Source organism: Neomonachus schauinslandi, chromosome 11 (assembly GCF_002201575.2).
Source record: "Neomonachus schauinslandi chromosome 11, ASM220157v2, whole genome shotgun sequence".
NCBI classification, from domain to species: Eukaryota; Metazoa; Chordata; class Mammalia; order Carnivora; family Phocidae; genus Neomonachus; species Neomonachus schauinslandi.
In genome coordinates this window covers 14,842,715-14,863,489 of record NC_058413.1, presented here as the reverse complement: position 1 = coordinate 14,863,489, position 20,775 = coordinate 14,842,715, and the positions used below count along the sequence as shown (strand labels likewise).

The 20,775-nt window shown below is 52.6% G+C and overlaps 2 protein-coding genes across 5 annotated transcripts; one reads left to right on the top strand and one right to left on the bottom strand.

Moving 5' to 3' along the window:
* Positions 1-35: 35 nt before the first annotated feature.
* ACP2 (acid phosphatase 2, lysosomal) lies at positions 36-7,722 on the bottom strand. 3 transcript variants are annotated; one of them, XM_021684799.2, is made up of 11 exons: positions 7,573-7,722; positions 6,885-6,980; positions 6,275-6,361; positions 5,071-5,223; positions 4,863-4,961; positions 4,692-4,781; positions 4,106-4,238; positions 3,265-3,347; positions 3,034-3,140; positions 2,739-2,914; positions 36-743 (listed from the first exon to the last, which is right to left on the bottom strand). In XM_021684799.2, exons 1-11 carry the CDS (start codon positions 7,684-7,686, stop codon positions 610-612), a joined length of 1,272 nt encoding a protein of 423 aa, XP_021540474.1. In that variant the 5' UTR covers positions 7,687-7,722; the 3' UTR covers positions 36-609. The 3 variants fall into 3 exon arrangements, with proteins under 3 accessions (XP_021540474.1, XP_044775779.1, XP_044775780.1); XM_044919844.1 differs by lacking the exon at positions 6,885-6,980 and having other exon boundaries at positions 7,573-7,696; XM_044919845.1 differs by lacking the exons at positions 4,692-4,781; positions 4,863-4,961 and having other exon boundaries at positions 7,573-7,696.
* A 6,588-nt stretch (positions 7,723-14,310) lies between these two features.
* Positions 14,311-20,035, top strand: NR1H3 (nuclear receptor subfamily 1 group H member 3). 2 transcript variants are annotated; one of them, XM_021684800.1, is made up of 9 exons: positions 14,311-14,353; positions 14,842-15,030; positions 15,430-15,696; positions 15,941-16,149; positions 16,256-16,435; positions 16,582-16,681; positions 19,178-19,291; positions 19,506-19,600; positions 19,795-20,035. In XM_021684800.1, the coding sequence occupies exons 1-9, from the start codon at positions 14,311-14,313 to the stop codon at positions 19,939-19,941; spliced, it is 1,344 nt and encodes a 447-aa protein (XP_021540475.1). In that variant the 3' UTR covers positions 19,942-20,035. The 2 variants fall into 2 exon arrangements, with proteins under 2 accessions (XP_021540475.1, XP_021540476.1); XM_021684801.2 differs by lacking the exon at positions 16,256-16,435 and having other exon boundaries at positions 19,795-19,963.
* Positions 20,036-20,775: the final 740 nt, after the last annotated feature.

The following is a 20,775-nucleotide window of genomic DNA, read 5'->3' as shown; positions in this document are numbered from 1 at the left end:
CCCCTCCCCCGCCCCCTCCCCGGTACAAACCCCCTCCTGACCTGCTCCATCTGCAGCGTGACAGAGAGGCCTGAAGCATTAGGTCTGACTCTAATGGTGGCTTCAGGGGGACAAAGGAAAACTTGGCTGGCTGGCCTCTGGGCGATCCGGTTCCTTAGCAGCCAGTGTCTGTACCTCCAATGTTGGGCAGTTTTTCCCACTAAAATAAGCACTGAGAGGCAAGACCGTGTCCTCTGAACTATTTGCCAAAAACCCCGGGCTGGAAGAGAGAGCAAGGCTTGATCAAGCACTAACTCCTTCAGTTTTTCAGGTCCTGAGTGAAACTTGAATACTTGTCTACACTTCTGGTCCTTAGTAAGCACGGTGGAGGCAAATCTTGTCTGGAGGAAGCCAAAGTCCAACACAGTACTTGGTGAACAGGGAGGCACATGAATGCTGAATGACAGGTGCCATGGGCAAAGCTGAGTCCCACTTGTTCATCTAGGTTGGGGTCATCCGAGGGAGGCCATCCCAGGGTCTCCTGTCCATGGGCTGGGGAGCAGCAACAATCAGGAGCAAGGGCCCAGCCCACCTCCCCTAGGAGGCAGAGGGAAGGGGGCTGAGTGGTTGTCAGGCATGATCTTCCCCGTCTGCGACGTGGCGGTAGCCAGGAGGCTGGGCCTGCATCCGGAAAAGGACGGTGAGGAGCAGCACTATGAGGAGGAAGAGGATGGAGCCACATACAGCCAAGGCCACAATCACCTCTGGGTGGGGGAGAGGGAGAAAAAGGGCCTATCAGTGTTCATCCGACAAATATTTGACTATCTACCGTACACCAGGTGCTCTTACAATGGAGACATACATGGGTTAGTGACAAATGCTATAAAGAGACTCAAAGCAGGGGCGCCTGGGTGGCTCAGCCGGTAAGCGTCTGCCCTCGGCTCAGGTCATGATCCCAGGGTCCTGGGATCGAGTCCCATATCGGGCTCCCTGCTCAGCGGGGAGTCTGCTTCTCCCTCTCCTACTCCCCCTGCTTGTGTTCCCTCTCTTGCTGTCTCTTTCTCTGTCAAAAAATAAATAAAAAATTAAAAAACAAAAACAAAAACAAAAAACAAAGCAAAGCAAAGAGAAAAGGATGGAAAGGTAGGTCAGTCAGGGAAAGGATCACTGAGGAAATGACATTTTGACCAGAGACCTGAGTCACTGAGACACTTGGATCTGAGAGAACAGGGTCTTGGGGCAAGGGCGGAGAGGGTGGGTAGACAGGAAGCAAGTACAAATGGCCCTGATGTGGGAAGAAGTCTGGCATATTCTAGGATCAGCTATGAAATCAGTATCACTATAGCAGAGTAAGTGAGGAGCAAATAGATCAGAGCAGAGGATCAGACAAGAAGCACCTGGAAAGCCATGGAGAAGAACGTGGATTTTGTTCTCACTGTCATGGGAAGCCACTGGAAGATTCTGAGAAGAGTAGTGATGTGAACTGATTTTTATACATATATATACTAAAATTTTTATTTATTTGACAGAGAGAGGAGAGAGGTAGGCAGAGGGAGAAGCAGACTCCCTACTGAGCAGGGAGCCCGATGTGGGGCTCAATCCCAGGACCCCGGGATCATGACCTGAGCCGAAGGCAGACATTTAACCGACTGAGCCACCCAAGCACCCCAAGAGGATGTATTTTAAAGGTCAAGCTGATAGCATCTGCCAGTGGACTGGATATGGGGTCTGCGAAAGATGGTATTCAAGAGGACTCAGGGTCACACTATGCAAGTAGGTGACTAATGTGGCATTCGCTAAGATGGGCAAGCCTGAGGGAAGGGTAGATTTAGGGGTAAGAGTGTTTGGTTTCAGACATATCAACTTGGAGAGATCTCAAGTTAGCAGCTGGATATGTGAGTCTGTAGCTCAGAGAACAGGTCATGAATCTGAGTCATAAAAGGATAGAACTTTGCATAGAGGTAGTATGTGAAGCCACGAGGTTGGCTGGGATCACCTTGGGAGTGGGCACAGATGGGGAAGGGCCAGGATAAGACCTGGGCCATCCACTGTTTAGTGGGGAGAAAAAGCCAGTAAGAAAGCTAAGTATAAGTCAGAAGAAACACCAGAGAAGCCAAGAAAGTGTCTAAAGAAGGAAAGGTCTATTATATCGTGCCCTTAAGAGATGAGAGAAGCTAAGAATTGGTCAGGCTTTGACAAGAGGCAGCCACTGGTCCTTGAGGAAAGTGGCTTCACTGGAGGAGGTGACACAAGGCTGTCTAGCATGAGTGACAGAACAAGCAAAACCAGAGTCTAGGCAAAGGATTCCACTTTCACAGGGATCAGGGACAGAGCGGTGGCTGGAGGAAGATGGGGCCCTGACAGGTCTTCCTTACACTTTCAAGATGGGACTGACCCAGTAGACAGGGAACACTGAGGCCCCACAAGTCCCTGCGGAAGTGAGAAGAGATGGACCCGGAGTGTCCGTGGAGAGCTTGGCCCTCGGTAGTGGCTCACACCAGCAAGCGAGCTGCAAGATCTGCTGGTGGGAGGATGAGCCCCTGCTCTCCTGGACAGCACCGTTTTCTCAGGGATACGAGAAGGGAGGCCATTGCCTGAGAATGAGGAGGGAGGACGTGAGCGGTGGTCTCAGGGTGGGGAAGTGAGCTGTCTGGGGAAATGAGTAAGGGGGTTAGAGGTGCAGCCGCTCTCTGGAGACCTGTGGGTAGGAACTGAAAGTTGTTCTGGGATGCTCCTCACAGAGGCAGGCAGCAGCTCACCTGTGTCCGCGGGGCCGCTCGCCAACTGGCACTCCTGCTGCCAGTCCTTGGGCACGATGCGCTCTGTGAGGTGAAGGAAGTCCTGCAGTGGGCAGCGGTGAGCACAGCCGGGCAGGGCCAGGGGCCAGGGAGCCTTGTTACTCTCATTCCGAAAGTACATCTCCACTGAGAAATTCCTGAGGGTTGACAGGAGATGAGATGGAAGCTGCTCTGCAGACCTGTAACTGAGCCCTTGGGCTGCCCACAGCCACCACACGAGGGCCCCTCCAGAGGGCAGACCCGTGGCTACACTCACCCGTTATCTTCCTGGTACAGTTCAAATATGTGGCAGGAGGCGTAGGGGGCCTGTTCCCCATTGTAGACGTCCAGTGCCATCTGCAGAGCGACCAGGGTGGTATCGTGCTGTAAGAGAGGGGAGCTCCCCGTCAGCACCGCGTACCCACCCCAGCCCCCACACCCAGGCGCTGAAGAGAGGAAATCCAGCTCCCTGCTTGACATCGGCACGCTGGGGACTATGGGAGCTTACCGCAGAGTAAACCAGCAGCTTAGGGAGCTGGGAAGAGGTAGCCATCAGGGTCAGATTCTTCCGTATCTGAGCCAGCAGGACTCCTGAAGGAGAAGAGTCCCCAGGGTCAGTGGCGCCAGCTACCCCCGTCTTCTGACCAGACCTATCTGTGGCCCTTCACCCTCTGCTAGTCCTGGGTCTGATCACCTGCACAGGGAACTCTTCTTAGGGGCATGGGAACCACGCGGGAAACTCTCCAGCACCCCTGTTCTCTAAGATCGTTCACATTTACAGAGGGAAGCAAGATAAAATGAGACATCCATATTTCAACACAGATCTAGAGACCTGCCCATTTATAAATGAGCTGCAAGGCCCTGCCCGTAACTGAACAATTACTCCAGTCTGGAACAAATAAAAACTTCATTTGCTTCAGAACACACAAGACGGCGGCTGCGCATTGGGAGCTCTGCCACATGCAGGCTCGGGAAGGTGTGACAGCCGGCCCTCCCTTGGGTGCTCGGATCAAGAAACTGGCATCTGTATTACTCTCAGCCTTCTTGCAAAGTGGCCCCTGGTGGCTCTCTGGAGGTAGGTATTCATTTAAGGAGACAGAGGATCTTCTGACATGGGTGACGCTTAAGAATATGAATGGTAGGAAAGAAGCACACAAACTTGACAGTGGTCATTCTACAGTGACAGAGGAGCTAAGCATTTGGAGCAATGGGGAGACCTCAGTGGCTAACGGGGGAGGTCTGGTTTTAAGGGGCAGAGAGCACCAGAGCTGGAGAAGTAAGTGTGTGAGAAGATTTTTAATGCTGCAGGGTCCTGAGGAGGGGAGTGACGCACTGCTCTTGTCACTCACCCCCCTGAAGCCGGGCCTTCTCTGTCTGCTCGTAGATCCCGAAGAGGAAGCGGAAGCTGAAGTCCTTTAGCTGGCTCAGACGCTGCATGGTTCGGGGTGAGGCCCAGAGCGGCAGGACCAGCCCGTGTGTTTGCTGTGTATCGCAGTGGGCAGGTTAGCTCCCCAGGCCTAGGCCAGAGCCTCTCCAGGGACAGCTCTCCTCCCCAGCGGGAAGGTGCCTGTGTGTGTGTCAGGGAGGGAGAGGAGAGGAGACGTGAGGCTGAGGGACTGGAACCAGGAGACATGGCGGACAGGACACAGGAAAGGAAGCTCAGGCACGAAAAGCTTGACTCAGCAGAACAGAGTCGGATACCAGGAGAGTTCTGGGTGGAGAGGGGCAAGAACTGCTGACATGTAATAAACCATTTCCCACTCTGAGGTTCTTTTTCACCCATGAGGGAAATTCCTTTGTTTCACAAGAAGCGGCTTGCCTGGACCTCCCCAGGGGGAGTGGTATCCAGGCACTGTATGCTACTTGTCCTGCTCACCTGGGCCTGTGGAGGTGCGAGGGAAGAAAGGCCATACCGGGGACCCTAAGTGGGCTCACCTCACAGAAGAGTGTGTCATAGACATTCCAGACAGTCTCCAGTGTCACGTCTGTAAGCCCTGTCTCGTTGGCCACCATATCCAGAAATTGCTATGAAAAATGGATCAAGGGGATGAGTACTGCCCTGGGAGAAAGGACCAGTGTGCTGACCTCCACCTCAACCCCACTCACTGCATTCTGAATACTCTCATTCTGATACTCTGGTGTCTGTCGGGTCTCGTTCTGCAGCTGCTCGTAACGGGGACATGGGCCCAACGGGAACTTCAGCAGCTGCAGACCAAAGTGGGGAAACAGAGGCAGGGAAGGAGTTGGGGATCGATAGGCTCATGGCCAGAGTCATCCCTCTCACCGCCTCCAGGGAAGGGCTGGCCAGTCTTACCCTATCCTCAGCGATGGGCACCGTGTGGACGGGGATAGGTTGCCAAGAGATATTTGGGTTGAAACGCTGCATCCCGTTGGGAGGGAAGAGTCCAGCCAGGTTGGCCTCAGCACTCATGAGAGTACGGTCAAAGTCTGTGCTTCGCACGTAAACCTGCAGAGGACAATACCAGTCTCACCTGTGGGGGTGGGGTGGGCGAGTTTTGGCCCCTCGGTGGGGCCGTAGCGGAAGCACCTGTTCTTGATGGTTACCCAGCAAACTGTGGCCCTCTCCCCTTCTCTGACCTTCCTTGTCCCTCTACTCAGCAAAGGCCCAAACACTCAGCTAGGGGCTAGCTGTCACCACTCTGTGAAGAACTCCTGTGGGAATGGCTCTAGTTCAAATGCCTTCCCAGTCCCAAGGGCTTAGTCACTAAGGTTGTCAGTTCTGTCTCTCTGTCTGGTTTTCTAACAACGCCTATCTCCCTATCAACATCAGGGTCCTTGAGGGCAGAAACTGTCTCCAACCACACATACCCCTTTATGAAGTGGCTTAGAGATCAGGGAGAGGAAAGAAGGAACAGAGATAATTGCTTGTGCAAAGGGAGGAGGAAGCAGTGGGGCAGGGCAAGACCAGGATAGAGCTGGACCTCAAGGGAACAATAACATCGAGAGACTCTTGAGATGCCTGTGGCCCACAGTGGTAACCAGAGGAACAGCGATCCCCATCCTTGGGTAGAGGGCCTCAAGGAGCTGCAACACTTGCCAATCTTCCCTGACACGCCTTCTCTACATGTGATCCCTGCTCTTTATCTCTTGGCCCTGGGCGGTTTATCATCTGTCACCCCCACTACATTCTAAGCTCCATAAAGACCGAGATCATACCTGTGTGGTGCACCATTACATGCCAAGTGCTAGCACAGCGCTTTGCCCTTAGTAGGTACTCAATAAGCATCTTGGATGGAAAATCCAGGTTATTTCAAAGAATCAGAAAAGACTTTGCCAGGCCCTTAAGTCTGAGCTTGGATGCTTGATCTGTTTTGCCCTTTCAAGTCAAGGAGGGGCAACTTGGTCTCTAGAACTGTTCTACACAGCTCTTGGATGTCTTGTCCTGTAGGTGTAACCAAAAATGCGTGGAAGGAGGCCAGAGTGCCCCAGGCTCCCTGAGGGCAGAGGGTGAGAACAGCAGGTTCCATTTCCCTTGTCTCTTGAGCTCCCAGCCTTACCTCTTGCCGGTGGTAAGAGGTGTTGAGAAAGCCGTGGTAGCGCTGCCGCAGAGCCTGGCCCAGCTCCCAGTGCTGCTGCATCCCCTCCTGTGGGCAAACCCAAGAGTTAACAGGGAAGGGACAGCTCGCAAGTCCCACAGGGCTTAGGCACTGTTGCTTTCCAAATTTACCCTGGCTGGAAGTAGGAGTGGGTTAATCTGATCACAGAAGTCATTTATTAAGTGGCCCATTGTGTATGGCACCTGTCCTGGGCACAGAGGAAAGTAAGGTTAAGAAATCTGGTCAGGGCGCCTGGGTGGCTCAGTTGGTTAAGCGACTGCCTTCGGCTCAGGTCATGATCCTGGAGTCCCGGGATCGAGTCCCGCATCGGGCTCCCTGCTCAGCAGGGAGTCTGCTTCTCCCTCTGACCCTCCTCCCTCTCATGCTCTCTGTCTCTCATTCTCTCTCTCGCAAATAAATAAAATCTTAAAAAAAAAAAAAAAAGAAATCTGGTCAAAGTCAGCACCTACAAGGGAAATGACAGTTTGGTGGGGCCCCCAAGTTCTGTAGCCTGCTCTCGAGGTCACTCATTCTACAGCACCCCCGGAGTGGGGGCTGGCTTCCCACCCACCTTGGTTAGCTGACCAAACCCCTGAGGCCACTCGTCTTCCTGATAGGGGTCCTTGGGATACGTCTTCACTGGCGAACGGTCTCCATGTCGGTACAGCTGAGGAAAGAAAATGGTTTGCCTACAGGTCAGAAGGTTCCTCGATGGGGACACAGAGCCCACCTCTGCCCCCTGTAGGGGAGGGAAGCCCTACTCCTGTGAAGCCTTAACTCTGCCCACTGCAAAAGACCCCCAACTCAGAAGTCAGTAACTTTGAACAGGTGCCAGAGATTCTAATTTGGCCAACCAATGCCACTGGAGACCACAGGCGAAGCCAAAGATACAGGTGGGAAAGAAAAAGAGAAAGGAAAGCAATGCAGGTGATGGGGGAAATAGAGGGAAAATCACCAAAGGCTTAAGGGTGAAGGGTGCGTCTCTTGACCGTTCTGTAACAGCCCTGTCCCAGGACAGACTCACCCGACCTATGCCCTGATATGGAAGTACTTACACCCTGCCTGCTCGCCGAAAATAACTCGGGCTCCACCCCAGTTCCGAACCGGACCCCCACCCTCCAGGCCGGTCGTCTCCTCCTAAACCGGCTTCAGCTCCTTGAAAGACCCCGACCCCAGCACAAGCCCCGCCCCTCCCTCCAACAGCGGGCCTGTGCCCTTCCAGCTCTGGCGAGCCCTTGGGCCACCGCGTCTCTCATTACCAACGTAACGAAGCGCAGACTCCGGGCCTGGGTGGGGGGCATCACTATCAGGTTCACGCCAAGAAGGAGATGGAGAAGAGCCGCCCCGCTCCACGCAAACTGTCTGCCCGCCATCACCGTTAGAGACTATGCTGCAAAAAGGCTGGAACCCGCTGCGTGGCACCTCCAGCTGCCGCCCGGACGCACCGGTAAGGACACACGCCGGAAGTGCCTTCGCCGCCATCTTGCTAAAGGATGGGCCGATGGTGGGAGAAGGAGGAATTTGGGAGGGAATGCGTGTAGGAGGCTCGTGATGCGGCCGGGCGGAGGAGCGTGGGAGTGTAGCGCAACCTCGCGCGGCAGAAGATGCTGAAGACCTCGTCATGGTAAAGAGAACCCCGAGCTCGGGTTGGCCTCTGCCGCGGAGATCCAGTAACAAGGTGGCGCCTGCTGTGGGCCGGACATTGGATGGGAGAGCGAGCGCCCCCTCGGGCCGGGGTGCCGCCGGGCCTGAGCTCAGAGCCAGAGCCGCTGCCGAATTGAGGCGAGGGTTGGGAAGTGTAGGGCGTCCTACTGCCTTCTGGTGGAATTTGAGCCTTGACTCTGGCTCTGTTCCCCGGCAGAGGCTCCGTTTGGTGTAGGGCACAGCGTGTCAACAGTTCTTTGGACTCCCCGAGCTCTTGAGGTTAGTCCCAGTGTAGCCTACAGCTCGAGTCTTTGAGCAAAGCTCCAGGAGACCTCTCACTTTCCCTTCCAGTCCGTTCCCTGCCCTCTCATCCTTCCACTTCCGAGTTTTGGATGTCTTGCAAGGTGTCATGCTTCCTCCGAAACGAGTGGGTTGCACCGTATGTTCAGACTTTGCGAAACCAAAGCAGTGAATCCACAGGGGAGGAATTTCAGACCAGTGGGGAGATCTGTAGGGATAAGGGGAAGGAATATATCATAAAGTGGGAGTAAGTGGAGTTTCCACAGAATCAGAGGCGCTCTAGGCATTGGCCGTAAGGATCCAGGTGCAGCCAATTTAGCTTCATGACTTTGTGGCTGAGCTTGGTGTGACTCAGAGCTCCAGGATCACAGGCCCTTGGGGTGCTTTGAATCAGATCTGCCCACTGGAAGTAAAATCACTTCAGGTGGTTGGAGAAATAAAACCTGATGAGAACTATATGGGATCCAATTAGAACTATTCGGATCCAATTATTTATATATACCTTATTATATATACCTTACAGAGTTGTAATGGAGGAGTGAATAGAAATTGAGAGCTGAAGGATGGGTAGTCAAATAGCTCTTAATCTTCTTACTTAGTCACAAGGGCCTTTATGAATCAGATGAAAATTTACTCCCCTGTCTTCCGGAAAAATGTCCACACACACAAATGGAATTTTGCACATAATCTCAAGAGGTTCATGAAGAACGTCAGTAGTTTTCATAAGTCAGCATCTCTGAATCCCCAATCTAACCTAGTCCCCTTACCTTAAAGGATAAGGAAACAAAGCCAGAGAGGAACTTGTCCAGGGTCACAGAGTTTAGGAGAAGGGATTTAACTCAAATTTTCTGATTCCCAATTAGTCTTTGTAATGTGCCACTTCTTGCAGGCTACTCAAACTGCATTGCTAACCCATATTGGGTGGCCCCCAAATACTTTCAATAGAGATTCTGACAAAGGAAACCTTTTCACATTGGTGGGGTTGAATGGGGCACAGCTAACAGGCAAAATTCTGCATATTAGTGGGAGTTCTTGAGTGTTTCTTTTAATATATCCCTTACTCTTCTTGCACTGTAGCCAGACCTTTGTGATTTCAGAATGTAAATCTTGGGCTCACTAAATTTTGGCGAGTAGAACAAATTCATCTTTTGCTTTTCTTCCCACTTGCTAAAGTATGTCTGTACCCTTTGTGCCTGCAAGTATCCTATGTAGGAGGGATTGATGGAGCAGATATTATTTCATTTCTGTAGGGAAAAACAAATCCAGGAAGAGTGAAGATTGTACCACAAGTACATGGTAGAACCAAGAGCTAAGCCCTGGTTTCTTGACCCCCAGCTTCTACATATTTTTTACCAGATGATTCTGTGGTCTGCATACCTTGGTTCCTAACTACAGATGCAAAAAACTAGGCATGTAAATAGATAGATAGGTAGATACAGGGGCCTACCCCAGACCAAATAAATCAGAATCTCTGAAAATGAGGCCAGGTTTGGAAACCACTGTTCCACCCTGTGTTGTCAGAAGCAAACCTAAATCCAGGTGAGTTAACCACTTTTTCCATCTGTGGAGGCAGTTTTGTGTAATGGAGTGAGGTATTTTTTTGTTTGTTTGATTTTGAGTTTGAGCTTTTGAGTCAGTTATACCTGTATTCAAATTTGATATTTGCCCACTTGCTAGTAACTATCTCCTAGGGTTATATATGAGGATAAATAAAATAACACATGCAAAGATAAATCTGTGTAGTAATAAAAGTTACTTTTCTCCTTTTTGCCTGGTATATCATCTCTGAACTCATAGGCCTGGGAAGCAGAAATTCCTGGGTTCTTCTCTATCTTGTGATTGGAGGTTGGGCAGAAGTTGTTTGAGTGCCCTGCAAGATGACCCCCACACTCTGCATTTTTCCAGAATGGTGAAGGAGGGAGCAAGAACCAATTTCCCCAGTGTGTCCCTCCAGACCGTACCTTGTGGCCTGCTTCATGGGATTTCAAGTGCTTTCAAGGGAATTATCAAGTTGTACATGTGACTGGGAACTGGTGAATGCTCCTCTGTTTTTGCTTCAAGATTCCCCTTGCTTCAAGTAAAAGCCTCTGGAGGTTTAGGGGTCACAAATGTGACCTGGAAGATCCCCAAAGGTTCTAGGATCCCCTAGGAGCCAAAGAAACCTAGGAAAAGCCCTATGGCACTGGGAGGCTTTGCACCTAACACTTGTGGGCTGGTGGGACCATTCTGTGGGGGTGGGTCTGGCAAAGTGAGACATGTGACCCCAGCTGCTGATCATCTGACTACTTGCTCTGGTTTGGGAGAGAAGTCCCAGTGGTTGGCCTGCAGAAACTCTGTGGAGATAGTGCCAACAGGTTTTGGTCTTCTTCCGTTTTCCTCTCCTTTCCCTTTTCATGGTGGGGGAGGTTCCTGAACCCCTGTAACCTGAAGGGGTAGCTCCGGCAGTAAAGCACAGTCAGTGCTTCCTCCTTCTCTACCTGAGATAAAGTGAACTGACTCCCTGGCTTGGAGGGGACGGTGCCCTGACCTGTTTGTTGAGCAACTGGTGCTAGCCTGGGTCAAGGGGCTCCAGATGGGGCTCGTGTGTGCTCGCGAGTCCTGGGCTACAGGGAGACTAGGGTGTCAGGAGAGGGAGCTGAGGATCAGGAGTAGATGAGAGAGGTGTTTTCCAGCTCCCAGATGATAGGTCATCAAGCCCCAGACCATGTTACAGCCCATGTTCCTTGTAACCAGGTGTTGCGGTGACATCTCTGGCTATACTTCTGGGGGTGGGGAAAGGTGGAGGAGGAACTGGATGGATGGTGTAGGTGCTGGGACAGGATGGTTGCAATTTCCCAGGGGTTGGAGTCCCTGGTGTCTACTTTCCCAGAACAGCTGGGGCCTTGTGAAAATCAGGAAAGGAACACATGCAAGAGGAATGGAGAGCCTTGTGCTCGTGACTCAGAGATGCTCAGACAAGGGTGGTGGCCTTATGAGGCGATGATCTTGTGATAAGAGGGAACAAGAGCTAAAACTGGAGGCAGAACTTTGAGATGGGGGGTGTCAGAGGGGCTTTTCTGAAATGTGAAAGTGAATACATGGGCAGATTTTGCAACACCACGCAGCCTGCTGTCTTCTCAAGTCTCTGCTCTCCAACCCCGCCTGTTCCCCCGCCCCACCCTGTGCTTCCTCCCATCTCTCACCAAGCTCCTTCTCTGTTTCTGCTTTCCCTGTCCTTCTCCCATCCTGTTCCTCCACACCCTCTGTCCACTCTTTCCCTTTTCCCTCTTCCCTGGTGCCCTGTTCATCTGGTTCAATCCCTCTGGCTGCCTGCCCTGGCCCTCTGTCCTTCTGTCCTTTAATGTGGGGCCCATGGGAACTGGAGTTCACAGCAAAACAGGAAGAGCCTGGGAGCAGGAAACTGGGAGCAGGGCAGGGGGTGAACAACCAGCAGTAACCTCAGTTCCTCGCCTCCCACATCTGGACCGAAGCATCCCCAGGGTGCTCTGTCTCTCCCACTGCAGCCCACCAGCCCTAGCTTCTCCCATCTTAGTGCTTCACTGGTCTCCCTGACCTGAGAGGCAACCAGACGAGTATTCCTGGACTCGGACACAGGAGAAAGAGCGAGCACAGGGACTAGAGTGAGGACATCTGGATGCTGATCCCAGCTTGGTCACTAACTGTGTATGGTCTTGGAAAGGGCCCTCCCATGAGCTCAGTGCTCTCTGTGAAATGGTGCTCCTCTTATTTACCCTCCCTCCTTCTTGGGGCTGCTTTAAGGACCAAAAGAGATAGTGAGGGGTTTGTATATGGAAACAAGCACTGGAAGGTTAACAGTGTACAGATTCGAGGTGATGGGAAGACCTATAGATGAAAGGATTGAGAGAGGAATGATAACTGCTACCATTTCTTCAACACTTACTATGTGCCACACATTGAGCTATGTAATATGTGGTTTCCTTCTCATGACAACCTTATGTGGCAAAAACCATTATTAATATCATCCCTATTTTAAAGGTAGGGAAACAGGTTCAGAGACATTATGTAACTCATTTAACCAAGATCATAGTTACTAAGAGGCAGAGGCAAAGCCAGGCCCAGAGCTCAGGTGCTAAATCAACATGATGAGATTAAATGAACTAGAGTTAACAGGTGTAGAGGAGGATCATACTATTTTTCTTGTTCACCTATTCATTTAACAAACAGGAACATAGTACCTACTCTGTTGCCTGCTCTGTGCTAGGCCCTGTTCCCTGGGCTACAGGGGAGATAAAATCAATAAAACATGGTATCTCCCTTCAGGGATGGATCTCACGTTCCAGGGAACAGGGCAGGACAGCTATGGCTATAAGTTGTGGTAGATGCTGGATAGAACCTACCATCACATCAGATGGAACGGTTCCCAGATGTGAGAACCTGCATACCTTCCCAGGTCCATCCTGGGCTGGCACCTGGGTCACCTGTCATCTCCGCCCCCACCCCCATCCCAGGCCTGCCATTGCTCACATCTCGGTGGCCCCCTGCAGGGTACTGCCACTCAGAGACTCCCTGGAAGGATAAGCACCTGCCTCTCCATCCCTGGAGTTATACTAGTTTGGCTGAGGCCTGGGGCTAGTGGGGGGAGCTTTTTGGCCCCTTCCCAGAGGCAGGGGAGGAGGAGGGAGGCTGGGAAAGCAGGCTGGGGCTCAGTGTCGCAATTCCGGCCAGTGCCGGGACCTTTGCTCTACGAGGTGTCTATGGAGCGGAGGGAACACCGATTCTGGAGGCTGCCGGGATTGGGGTAGGGGTGCTGGGGAGACAGTCCTGTAAGAGCAGCTAAGAGCCACCGCGGTGAGAGGAAGGGGAGAGACGTGGAACTGGGCTGGTTTACAGGGAAATGCGACTATCATGGTTGGGGGCCAGGCGGGGGGGGGGCGGGGGGGGGGGTAGGGGTGAGGCTGGGCTGAGGGGGCGGGTGGGCGGGCTGGGGAGGAGTCAACATGGTGGGGAAGCTGCCCCGTGGGTGTGGGGGGCGGCGGCCAGGGCTCTGGTCAGTTGTCTCCGCTCTGCCGAGCAGGAAGGAGAAGTGGCCCGACCCCTTGGCAGTCGTTCCCCGCAGCCTTTCCCCACATTACTTCCCTGGGGCTCCGGTCCCTTACTTGCTCAGCTCCGGCTCGGCTCCGCCAGCGTGAGGCCTCCAGACAGGGGATTGCACCGTCCTCCCCTCCCAGCAAGGGGGCTCCAGAGACTGCCCCAGCCAGGCAGTCTGGTGGCCTGGGGGATTCGGTGGGTCTGCTCCTCAGCACTGGCCTGGGGCTCTGTGTGTGAGTCTGGGATGGGGGGGTGGGTACCCTGTAGATCTTAGAAAGGGATCTCTGGGGAGAAGTGAAGGATGATGGTGATGGCAGCCCAGGTAGCAACAGGATTCTGTTTAGGTCCCAGAATAATTCCTGAGGGGTTCTGGGGGGAGGGGGTCCTGGCTGTGAAATGGAGCGACTCCTGGAGGCAGGAGGTTTGTTCTGGGACCCTGGAAAGTGACAGCAGTGAAGTTATCTAACAAAGAGTCTTACTGGGTGAGTGAGCCTCAATCCCCTGCCCTAGTCCTGGCCAACTTTGGCTGTCCCCAGTGCTGGAGGCGGGGATAAGGGGCTCTGACAGAAGCTGGGCATATGTGCCCAAACACTCTGTGATGGCCTGGAGGGATCCCCTGGGGGAGAAAAGGTGGCAAGGTGGCCATCTCAGCCAACAGCTAAGACTTTGGTCTCAGAGAGACCAGAGTTGGAATCTTGGCTCTATCATTGCCTGTGTGGCTATAGGCAATTCACTTAATCTCTTTGAACCTCAGTTTCCTCATCTACAAAATGGGCTTAAGAATAGTCATGATATCATAGGCATATCAAGAGGAAGGCATATAAAGCCTTAGCACAGGCTGATATATACATATACAGCAAGTAAATGTTAGCGGGTGTATTAGTACTTATACGATCAGGAGGAGAAGGTTGCTGAGGCCAGAAAGGAGCCCAGTTCTGAAGACTGTAACATGGGTCATTCCCGCAGGACAGCCTCCTTGGTAATGTCCAGGGCTCCAGGAAGAGATGTCCTTGTGGCTGGAGGCCCCTGTGCCTGATGCTTCTCCCGGTAAGCTTCTTCACTCCAGCCCTCTCCTCTGCGCTCAGGTCCCAGCTCCTCTCCTCCCTCAGGAATCAGCCTCCTTCACTACTTGCCTTCTGCCATGCCCTGGAGAGCAGTCCAGAGTCGTTTTCAGTATTGCCTGCCTCCTTCTGCCCAGACTACCTCCACGCTGGGTCTGGTGCTGGTCCTTCTCAATGTGGGCTTGCTGCTGGGGAGAGTTGGCTTGTCTAGTGCTTACCAGCACTGGCTTTGAAGAGTTCTGTCTGACCTCTGAAGTGGATACACGTCAGCCCCTCAAGGGGACAAAGGTTAACATCCTCATCTAAGGTATTGAGGTGCAGGGGACTGCAAGTGACTAGCCCTAGAGCCCACACAAACTCCAGGGTCCTGCTGCCCTCTAGGGGTAGAGATAAATTTGCAGTTTCCCAGAAGGATGCTGAGGCAGTGGACGGGAGGGACCTGAGACCCCCTTGTGCCTCTCTTTCGGGGCTCAGACTCTGCAGTGGAGCTGTGGGAGCCAAATGCACAAGATGCCGGCAGCCAGGCGCTGGGAGGCAACACTGGCGTCCTCAGGGAGGAAGCCAGCACTCCCCAATCTGCTGGGGGCTCTCTGGGGGCAGGGCTGGAGGCAGCAGAGCCCGCAGTCCTGCTCCCTGGGGTGGATACCCCTCCAGAGTCTACAGGTGAGGAGCTGTTGGATTTGGAGGAGGTAGGGGCCCCCTGGATCTGGGAGGGGTACCTTAGGGCTGTTTACCTTATAAGATCATGGTTAAATCCAAAGGCTTTGGATTCTACTAGATCTGGGTGATCTGAATGTGAAATGTCTCTGCCTTGGGCCTTTCTGAGCCTCAGTTTCCTTATCTGTAAAATGGAAATAATAACGGGACCTATCTGTTACGGTTGTGAGGATCAATGCATATAAAGGGCTCAGGCAGTACCTAGGATGGAATAGCACTTGGCACATGAGAGCTACTTTCTCATAACAGACTAGACAGCATACAGTGAAGGGGATGAAGGTCACTGAGTACTCAGGGCATGCTTTCTCCTTGGAGAAGAACATGAAGGCTCTCCCCTGTATCCAGAGCTGCGTCCACAAAAGCGGAAAAAGGGGCCAGCCCCCAAAATGCTGGGGAACGAGCTGTGCAGTGTGTGTGGGGACAAGGCCTCCGGTTTCCACTACAACGTGCTGAGCTGTGAGGGCTGCAAGGGCTTCTTCCGCCGCAGCGTCATCAAAGGGGCACGCTATGTCTGCCACAGCGGGGGCCACTGCCCCATGGACACCTACATGCGCCGCAAATGTCAGGAGTGTCGTCTTCGGAAGTGCCGCCAGGCCGGCATGCGGGAGGAGTGTGAGTGTCTGGGGACAGGAGTTGGGGGGAGAGGCTGGGGGGAAAGGGGCACCGGGGTGTGAGAGCAGACAGGCAGCTGAGCCTACGGGGTCTTCCTACACAGTCCCCAAGTATGGGTTAAAATCTCTTCCTTGACTTTACCCGATGCTCTCTGCTTTTCTAGAGCCTCAAACTACCCCTCTGCCCCACCCTTGCTTCTTGTCTCCCTCGCTTCTCCCCTCTGCACGTCCAACCCTGTCCTTAGGTGTCTTGTCCGAAGAGCAGATCCGCCTGAAGAAACTGAAGCGGCAAGAGGAGGAACAGGCTCAGGCCACGTCCATGACCCCAAGGGTGTCCTCACCTCCCCAAGTCCTGCCCCAGCTCAGCCCCGAGCAGTGGGGCATGATCGAGAAGCTGGTGGCCGCCCAGCAACAGTGCAACCAACGCTCTTTCTCTGACCGGCTTCGAGTCACGGTAACCGAGGGAACTGGGGTGAGGTGGCTGCGCCCAGAGCGCCCAGCGACTTCTGGATAGCTGACTCAGTGTTGGTTGTTTTTTCCGCCCTTGCCCTGCTGCGTAGCCTTGGCCCATGGCACCCGATCCCCAGAGCCGGGAGGCCCGTCAGCAGCGCTTTGCCCACTTCACCGAGCTAGCCATCGTCTCTGTGCAGGAGATTGTTGATTTTGCCAAACAGCTGCCTGGCTTCCTGCAGCTCAGCCGGGAGGACCAGATCGCCCTGCTGAAAACCTCTGCGATCGAGGTGGCTGGCAAGGCCGAGGGTGAAGGGAGCACCAGGGTGGGACTGTCTCCGGCAGGGGCTTCCAGGCAGCCACGTGGGGAGCCAAGGTGCCCCATGCCAAGACCAGCCTTCTGAGTCCCTGTTTGAGGTCTGCTCCTTATGTGCAGGTGATGCTTCTGGAGACATCTCGGAGGTACAACCCCGGGAGTGAGAGTATCACCTTCCTCAAGGATTTCAGTTATAACCGGGAAGACTTTGCCAAAGCAGGTAAGAACTGAGATCAAAAAAGGATCAGGTTGGATGGAAAGACACTTTTTGTCATCAGGCTCATAGGGACTACAGAGACACAGGCCCAGGGTTTGGGTGGCTGTATGGGGAAGGCTCCACTTGTTTTTCCAAGATAGAAAGCTGGGGTGGTGATAGGCCTCTCTCGCTGTTCCAAAGAGACCCCTGTCCTCTGTTGCATTTGGCCAGTGGTTTTCAGTGTTTCAGGGAACCTGAGGGGCTCCATAGAAGTGTCACCTTAGAGGAGGAACAGAGAGGCACAGGACTGTCTTTCATCCTCTCTAGCCAAACAAGAAACTCCATTTAATATTGTGCTTCTGCATAATGTTTTGCTTGAAGAAATGATTTCACAGCTAGAAAAAGAAAAAGCTTGAAAACCGTTGCACGGAGCCTTTTAGTATTTACTGATGAACTTGACTGTGCTCTTTAAGGATTGTGTGGACTGATTTTGCCCCCTACTCTTTTTCAGTTGCTTTTTCTGAAAAGCTAAAAACATGCTGAAACATGGCAATTTTAGGGCAGTTTTAGGATAAGAGTAAACACTCCCATCCCCATGCTGTACCTGGAGTGTTTTCTCCAAGAATTAGTTCACAGTGCTGCTCTTTGCTACTTGCTTGCGGGCTAAGCAATGTTGGTTTCCTCATATTCAATTGTTGGTAATGTTTGTGTTATGGGAGTGGGGGTGGGAGAGAATGGAAGGCTGAGAGGGTTTTGGAGAGACTAGAACTTCGGCTCAACAGGAGACCGAGTAGTTGAACATCTGAGGGAGTAGGTCTGTGAAATAGGGCTGAGGCTATGACTCCATTCTCGGGGTTGGTAGGTCCTGGTTTCCAGGGCAGAGCTCATAATCTTCTCTGGTTTCTGGTGACACAGAGCAGCTCATGTGCCTCTTGTTCCAACACAGGCCCCCCCAGTGAACTTTCTAGGAAGGCCTCCCTTAAACTCTAGGGCATGGCCGAGCTCTGTGGGCATCTCCTGCCTTCTGTAGGGCCCCGTGAGCTGCTGGAGTGTGTAGGCACCTAATGGGGCAATTTGATGACTTTCTCCAGCTTTCAAAGCCCAGCCCTGCTCCCTTTATCTGCCTGGTCCCCAAATGCTTATTATCCCCGTCCTTCCAAAGCATGGCCGCCGCCTCCTTCCGAACACCCTCCTTTCTGAACCCTTTGCCATTCTCATGTCTACGGTGTTGCTTCAGCACTTGTGGACTCGTGCCATCTGAATCAGCACCTATTTATCGATTTCATTGACGTAAGCAGTTTTGATGCCATCATGATTGCCTTTCTTTTTGTCAGTGAGGTCTTGGGGAGGAGGGGCAGGGCCTCTCTTTTGTTCGGTCTCTGTCCATCTCTGCATCCGCTACCGTGTGCTGCATGCGGCGGACAACTCCGGATGTGGATCAATAGCAGCGGAGGCGCGTGTTCAGCGAGCATGAGCGGCCCTGGTAGGGCGCACGGCCCAACTCCAGAACCTCCCCATCCTCTCTGTACAAAGGGGCCGTTCAGCACATTTTGAGGCTCAACACTCCACCAAGAAAGGCTTTATAAAATGGCACTTATCCATTAAATGTCTCAACTGTCTCAACACACACTTGATAAACATCAGGGTGAAAGTACAGGAAGTGACTAATCAGGAAGCCTCGAATGGAAAAGTTAGCAGATGGCTGCTAAAAGAAATCTGAGAAAGCCTAGGGGACAGGGTGGGGTGGGGAGCCTTTGTAATGGGAGAAGTGTTCTTTAGATGTCATGACTGTAGGTCATGGTTTGTTGAACTTTACCCTCCTCGGCAAGAAAACTGGTTCTATGTTCTACGTTTACTCATTCATTTATTCATTCATTTACTAATTTAACAAATACTTATATAGTAGTTTACCATTCTAAGAACCCATTATGAGGTAGGTACTATTATTATCTCCATTTTACAGATGGAAAAACCAAGGCCCAGAGAGCTTAAATAACTTACCCAAGGTCACACAGCCTAATAAATGGTCGAGCCAGGACTCAAACCCAGGCAGTGTGATGTCACAGTCCATGCCCTCAACCACGTTGCTATGTTCCTGCTGGGACGTGAAACATGAAATGTATCTCTGGTATTCAAATAAGTAAGGCCAATTGCCAGTGAAAAAGTTTTCTTTGTAAACAAAAACAAGCATTGCCTCTATTTCTAGTCGTGTGGGGCCCTGGAGAATTCCAGGAATAGCAGGTATTATCATTGAATCCAGCACCTCCTGTGGGCCAAGCACAGCACTACATGCTTTGCCTGCTTTGTGATTTCACCATCACCACAGTCTTTTAAGTTCAGATAGGACTCCCAGCTCACAGAGGAGGCTTAGAAAAGTTAAGAAACTTGCCTAATGTTGCCCAGCAGAGCCCTGAAGACTTCTTAGCGAGTTCCTAACAGTTCTAAGTTGAGGAGTTGGAGGAGAGAAGGAAGTTCCTGCTGCCCGTGCTACATGTCCCAGCCTCCCTTCTTCCTCCCCAGGGCTGCAGGTGGAGTTCATCAACCCCATCTTCGAGTTCTCCAGAGCCATGAATGAGCTGCAACTCAATGATGCCGAGTTTGCTTTGCTCATTGCCATCAGCATCTTCTCTGCAGGTGCGAGGAGGTGCAGGCGGGAAAAGGGGCAAGAGATTTGCACCAAAGGGGGCTGCAGGCCCCATAGGGCAGGAATTGTGCAAGTGGAAGCCCTTGCTGTGCTACTTTGGGGAGGGGCTGGGTGGGGCATGTCCATATATTTGGGGTTATGATTTGGGGTATGGAACTAAGACCTTGGCCAGACCTGCTCCTCAGCTCTGTTGGTGACCTATAGACCGGCCCAACGTGCAAGACCAGCTCCAGGTAGAGAGGCTGCAACACACATATGTGGAGGCCCTGCATGCCTATGTCTCCATCCACCACCCTCATGTGAGTCTCCCCCTGCGTTTCCCCCCTTTTCCTCCTCCCCACAGACTCATCCCCTGACACCTACTTTCCCTTCAAGAATCCTTCCCTGACTACATCTTGCACAGACAATTCACTACCTTTCCCACAATTCCCCTACCCTTGCCCTCTTCCCTGGGGAGAGACAGAAACTGTACTTGTCTCTCTCCTTCCCCCAGGACCGACTGATGTTCCCACGAATGCTCATGAAACTGGTGAGCCTCCGGACACTGAGCAGTGTCCATTCAGAGCAAGTGTTTGCACTGCGCCTGCAGGACAAAAAGCTTCCCCCGCTGCTCTCTGAGATCTGGGATGTGCACGAATGACGGCTCTTCCACCCACCCCCCATCCCCCATATCTTCTGTTTTCTGGGCTGGAAGGCTGAGGCGCCTGGCTGCTTTCTAGAGGTGAAGCAGACTGAGAAGGGCAAACATTCCTGGGAGCCGGGCAAAGGAGATCCTCATGTGGCATTAAAGGAGAGTCAAAGGGTTGGGAGTTTGTGGCTGCTGGGCAGTGGAGGGTCCTGCTAAAACTGTGCTCCATTTGAAGACTGTACTGCCCCAACCAAATGGATGGGCCTGGGGGCCACTTTGCACAAGGTTCTCCAGCGCCCTGCCCGTCCTGCCTCCACCACTTCCTGTTTTCCCCACAGGGCCCCGAGAGAAATTCTCCACTGTCACTCTGCGGCTTGGCCATAAATGCCTCGGGGCTGCCTCACTGATAGGTCTGGCGCTGTTTGTACAGAAAGACCAAAAGGAAGATAGAATGAGAGAAACCATTTCTCTTAGGGGTGGGGGCACGGCCACGGAGGAGGAAACCGTCCTTTAGGATCTGCCTCCAGACGCAGAAGAGGGAGACAAGTCACAAGTGACAGCCTTGGCAGTGAGAGGGGACCTCCTTTTACTAGTCCTATGAGGGTAAATGAAATGCTGAGGCTTAGATACCCCTTTCCCGTTTAATGATCCAGGTGGGATCAGGTTGTCTTTCTGAAGGGGAGTGTGGGTGAATTTTCAGAACCTAACACCTCAGTCGTGCATCTGTCTTCGTGCGCGCCCCCATAATGCCTCGGGTTTGTGTTGGTACCTAAAAAAAAAAAAAAGGGCACAACAGTCGGTGCTCTAGAGCCCCAGGCCCTGTGGGACGGGAAGACAATTGCCCTG

Bases quoted from the DNA above. Each gene is read 5' to 3' on its own strand.
- ACP2 (XM_021684799.2), bottom strand. From the start codon at position 7,686: ATGGCGGGCAGACAGTTTGCGTGGAGCGGGGCGGCTCTTCTCCATCTC. The intron at 4,239-4,691 runs GTGAGCCCACTT...TGCGATACACAG, and splicing joins ATGACACACTCTTCTGTGAG to CAAACACACGGGCTGGTCCT. The intron at 744-2,738 runs GTGAGCTGCTGC...TCCCCCACCCAG, and splicing joins GAGCGGCCCCGCGGACACAG to AGGTGATTGTGGCCTTGGCT.
- NR1H3 (XM_021684800.1), top strand. From the start codon at position 14,311: ATGTCCTTGTGGCTGGAGGCCCCTGTGCCTGATGCTTCTCCCG. The intron at 15,031-15,429 runs GTGAGGAGCTGT...CCCTGTATCCAG, and splicing joins TACCCCTCCAGAGTCTACAG to AGCTGCGTCCACAAAAGCGG. The intron at 15,697-15,940 runs GTGAGTGTCTGG...CCCTGTCCTTAG, and splicing joins GGCCGGCATGCGGGAGGAGT to GTGTCTTGTCCGAAGAGCAG.